The sequence below is a fragment of the Nicotiana tomentosiformis genome, chromosome 5 (genome assembly GCF_000390325.3).
Source record: "Nicotiana tomentosiformis chromosome 5, ASM39032v3, whole genome shotgun sequence".
In the NCBI taxonomy this organism is placed as follows: Eukaryota; Viridiplantae; Streptophyta; class Magnoliopsida; order Solanales; family Solanaceae; genus Nicotiana; species Nicotiana tomentosiformis.
In genome coordinates this window covers 7431398-7436040 of record NC_090816.1, presented here as the reverse complement: position 1 = coordinate 7436040, position 4643 = coordinate 7431398, and the positions used below count along the sequence as shown (strand labels likewise).

General features: G+C 44.5%; 1 protein-coding gene across 1 annotated transcript; it reads left to right on the top strand.

Moving 5' to 3' along the window:
• Positions 1 to 252: 252 nt before the first annotated feature.
• Positions 253 to 1279, top strand: LOC138891884 (uncharacterized). Its single transcript, XM_070175567.1, has 3 exons — positions 253 to 384; positions 470 to 661; positions 731 to 1279. The coding sequence occupies exons 1-3, from the start codon at positions 253 to 255 to the stop codon at positions 1277 to 1279; spliced, it is 873 nt and encodes a 290-aa protein (XP_070031668.1).
• Positions 1280 to 4643: the final 3364 nt, after the last annotated feature.

Genomic DNA, 4643 nt, shown 5'->3' with positions numbered 1-4643 from the left:
GTGACAGTCGAGGAGGTTCAGCCACAGACCGAGGTGATCTCGGAGGAAGGTCCGAGCAAAGTCCCCGAGTCATCGGGTGTTGAGGATGCCTCATGCCGTGATGAGCAACCGGGGGGTGTGCCCTAAGGCTCTAGTTCTGAGGCCCTTCAAAGAGAAGAGAATGCCCCAAGTGACTCGCTTTGTGCAATTAACATTGATGATTCGCCGCCCGATCCCACATTCTCTGAGGGGCAATTTTGGGATGCCCTGTCCATGGGGACCCCCGATGTGGGGACAACCCCCAAAGGGGATGATATATTTCGCGGCTACTTCGTGGGGGTCAATGATGTTTCCAACCTGGATGCATCACTCACTTTTGATGAGGCTCAGCGGCTTCTGAACCAAGTGAGTTTTACTTGCGGTCGATGACGTTACCATGCTTGCATTTGTTCTTATTTCTCTAAGTCTGATTTCCTTTCTTTCTGCACAGGCTACGACGCTCCATCGAGAAGTGTCCTCTAAATATTGGCCTGAGCTGGCCCGATGTGAGACTGATCTCAAAAATCTTACGGAGGAGAGGGACGCCCTCAAACTCCTCTATGTGCAAAAAGAAGAGGAGATCATGAGTATTCGAGCCGAGCTGACAAGAGCTCATCAAGATCAAACCAAGCTCATTGAACGGGTAATGTAAATGTTTTGGAGCTTGTTATGTATTAACTTGATATTGGCGACTAACACTTTGATTTTGCAGGTTCAGCAGAAGACCGAATTGGTTGAGCGGCTTCGTGAGAAGGCCGAGATGAAAGAGGCAGAGACTTTGGGGTGGAAGCAGAACATGGACCGTCTCGCCTCGGAGAAAGATGCGGTTCGGGCCCAACTATCTTCGGTTGAGTGTCAACTCCAAAGTATGAAGGAAGAGAACTTGGCCCGAGCCGAGAAGGTTGAAAAGCTCGAGACTCGGTTGGCCGCTGAGCTTGCAAGGGCCACATCCGAGGCAGAGGCGCTCGTGGCCTCCTACCGAGCCGATGCTAAAGCCACTAACACTCGGGCAAAGGAAATTCCTGATGCTGAGGTTAGATTGTCTCGTATTGCCGAGCATGCTAGGCGTCAGTCTCGGAGAGAGACTCTTGAGGAGGTACATGCTCATGACTTCGACCTCATGGCCGATATCGAGAGTGCGAAGGTTTTGGAGGATGAGGATGAAGCTTTGCTTTCCGATGATGAAGACTCTGCGAGTGGATCCGAGAACGGAGGAGATGAAGATGAAGCTCCCGAAGATGCGGCTCCCGAGGCAGACTAGGAACTTAGGAAATAATTTGTGTAAGACCCTGTGTAAGACCCTTTGTGGTCTTTGTAAATACTTTGCATATATGAAAGATTCCTTTTATTTCTGTTTCGTCTCCGATTTTTGATTTATGATAAATTCTGTTTTGCCTTTGCCTTGTGAAAACTTTGTTGCAATCGGGTTGTTGTAGCCTCTATAATCGAGCGAGAAATAGCTTGAGCTCAGAGTAGAACAAACCCTTAGGTTTTTAGTCAAGCGAGGGCGAGTCCCCGAGCTCAACAATATGTTCGGGATTTTGATTTCAGATGGCTTGATCGAAGCCGTAATCGTACTGTTTTTATAGCCGAGTTCGAGTAAGTTTCAAACTCACAGTAACAGACCCCTTAAGGTTTTATATCAAATAATGATGAATCCTCGAGCTATATTCGAGTCAGTTTTATTTGAGCTCGGAATTGTGGAACCCTTAGGTCCGAATTGAGTGAGAACAAAATCTCGAACTCTAAGTGTATTGGCCCTTGGGCTCTTTAGATTGGGCCGATATGGCCTCTAAAAGATGGTTATTTTCCCCTTTTTCGGCTTAAAAGACTTAGTAAAAAATTTCTTTATACCTTAACATGTATTCTTTACCTATTGAATTTTTTGAGGGTTTGATGTCGATTGAAACTCCTTTGCTTTGTGTGCCTTAGCACGTTTGTGTTAAGAAAATTTGATACCTCTTAAGGTTTTTCTAGGTCTGATTTCATCGAAGCCCTTTTGATTACTTGCCGAGGGTAGCCTTTTTTAACTGTTTTTTTAAAGAATTCGAAGGTCTATTTTTATTGCGGGATTCGGACATCTCCGAGCCGCCTTAATTTGGCCGTAGCCTTTGGGTATGCCTCTTGGGCTTATTTCCCAATAATACTTCAAACTTGTTCGAAGTGTTAGTCCCCGATAGTGATGTTCTTGGCCTATAGATCGAGGGGTGCCTCTTTGAGGTCTTATGAATTTGGGTTTAGATTACTCGAATATGTCGATCGTCGACGATAGTCCCCGATTGTACGAGGTATATTTGCACTTGGCCCTTGAGCTATTTCTCACAAAATCATAAGTATGGAGCTTGTATAGTAGAAAATTATTTTTGAGACACAAGATGTTTGATATAGAAATAATGCTTTTATGTATAATTTATACATGCGTACATGTTTTGCCATCGGGGCTCGACTAATCTATATGGACACGGTTCATTCGACCGCTTGGCCCATTACAAAGTTTCTCTATCGAGACCCTTTGACACGAAGTATTTTCCTCGAAAGTGTAACATCCGAGGGTGATGCCCCCCAGTATTCGAGGTTTATTGTAAAGAAACCTTGGATACTATTGAATTGTCCTCTTGTAGCACATAATTGTTGCCTCATTAAAACCCTCGCCGGGAAAATCCACTTGGGACAAAAATCGATCTAAGGGAAAAAGGGTGCAACGCGTGATTTAAAATGTGAGGTCTCGATGTCTTTGGTCGAACACCTGCAGTGAGTTAGTGTCGAATATATAAATGAAAAAGGGGATAAAGTCATACCTTAGCAATAATACCGTTTGAGAAGCGATATGTTCCAATTATTTGGCAATTGTTCGTTGTCCATCGTGCCGAGCTTATAAGATCCCTTTCCGACGATGTATAGGGTCCCTCCTAATTTGGGTCGAGCTTCCCTTCATTAGGATCTCGAGTGTTGATGGTGACTTTCCTCAGGACTAAGTCCCCGACTCTGAAATGGCGAAGGTTGGTTCTCATATTGTAGTATCTTTCGATTCGTTGCTTTTGTGTAGCCATTCGAACGAGTGCGGCTTCTCATTTTTCATCCAATAATTCGAGGATAGTATTCATAGCCTCGTGATTTGACTCTTCTGTTGTATGTTGAAACCTGGCACTAGGTCCCCGACTTCGACTGGAATCAAGGTTTCGGATCCATATACCAAGGAGAACGGGGTTGCCCCCGTACTGGACTTTGATGTTGTTCGATATGCCCAAAGGACTTCGGGTAGAATTTCTCTCCATTTCCCCTTGGCGTCGTTCAACCTTTTCTTTAGATTTTGAATGATAGTCTTGTTCGTCGATTCAGCATGTCCGTTCCCACAAAGGTGATACGGCATTGATAATATCCTTTTTATTTTATGGTCTTCGAGGAATTTTGTCACTTTGCTGTCGATAAATTATTTTCCATTGTCACACACTATTTCGGCGGGTATCCCAAATCGACATACGATGTGATCCCAGATAAAGTCTATAACCTCTTTCTCTCTCACTTTCTCGAATGCCTGCGCTTCAACCCATTTAGAGAAATAGTCAGTCATAAATAAAATGAACTTAGCTTTACCTGGGGCCGATGGCAGAGGGCCGATGATATCCATCCCCCATTTCATGAACGGCCATGGGGATAGGACTGAATGAATTTGTTCTCCGAGCTGATGGATAATCGGTACAAACCTTTGACATTTATCACATTTTCGAACAAACTCCTTAGTGTCTTTTTCCATGTTATCCTAGTGGTATCCTGCTCTAATAATTTTGTGAATCAGTGATTCGGCGCCGGAGTGATTCCCACAAGTGCCTTTGTGGACCTCTCGTAAAACATAATCAGTGTCTTCTAGTCTTAAGCATACTACCAATGATCCATTGAATGTCCTTCTGTATAATGTTCCATCTTCAGCCAATGTGAATCGAGCAGCTTTGGTTCGTTGGGCCCTCGACTCTTTAGGGTCCGATGGGAGCTTTCCGTTCTTCAAGTATTCAATATATTTATTCCTCCAATCCCAGGTTAAGCTTGTAGAGTTTATTTCGGCATGACCTTCCTCGATCACGGATCTCGAGAGTTGAACGACAGTCCCCGAGCTGATCTCATCTTCCTCGACCAATGACCCCAAATTTGCAAGTACATCGGCCTCATTGTTTTGTTCTTGAGGTACATGCTGCAAAGTCCATTCCTTGAAACGGTGCAAAGTTACCTGCAATTGGTCCAAATACCTTTGTATTCTATCCTCTCGAACTTCGAAGGTTTTGTTTACTTGGTTCACCACCAGTAAAGAGTTACACTTGGCTTCAATAACTTTTGCTCCCAAGCTTTTAGCTAGTCCGAGACCTGCAATCATGGCCTCGTACTCAGTCTCATTGTTAGTCAACCTAGAAGTTTTGATAGATTGCCTAATAGTGCTACCCGTGGGCGGCTTCAAAACAATTCCTAGCCCGGACCCCTTCACATTCGAAGCACCGTCTGTGAAGAGGGTCCATACCCCCGATGATGTACCATATTTTAACAAGAGTTCCTTTTCAACTTCGGGTACGAGGGTTGGCGTGAAATCGGCCACAAAGTCCGCTAAGATTTGAGACTTGATGGTCGTCCGGAGTTGA

Bases quoted from the DNA above. Each gene is read 5' to 3' on its own strand.
- LOC138891884 (XM_070175567.1), top strand. From the start codon at position 253: ATGGGGACCCCCGATGTGGGGACAACCCCCAAAGGGGATGATATATTT. The intron at 385-469 runs GTGAGTTTTACT...CTTTCTGCACAG, and splicing joins CTCAGCGGCTTCTGAACCAA to GCTACGACGCTCCATCGAGA. The intron at 662-730 runs GTAATGTAAATG...TTGATTTTGCAG, and splicing joins AAACCAAGCTCATTGAACGG to GTTCAGCAGAAGACCGAATT.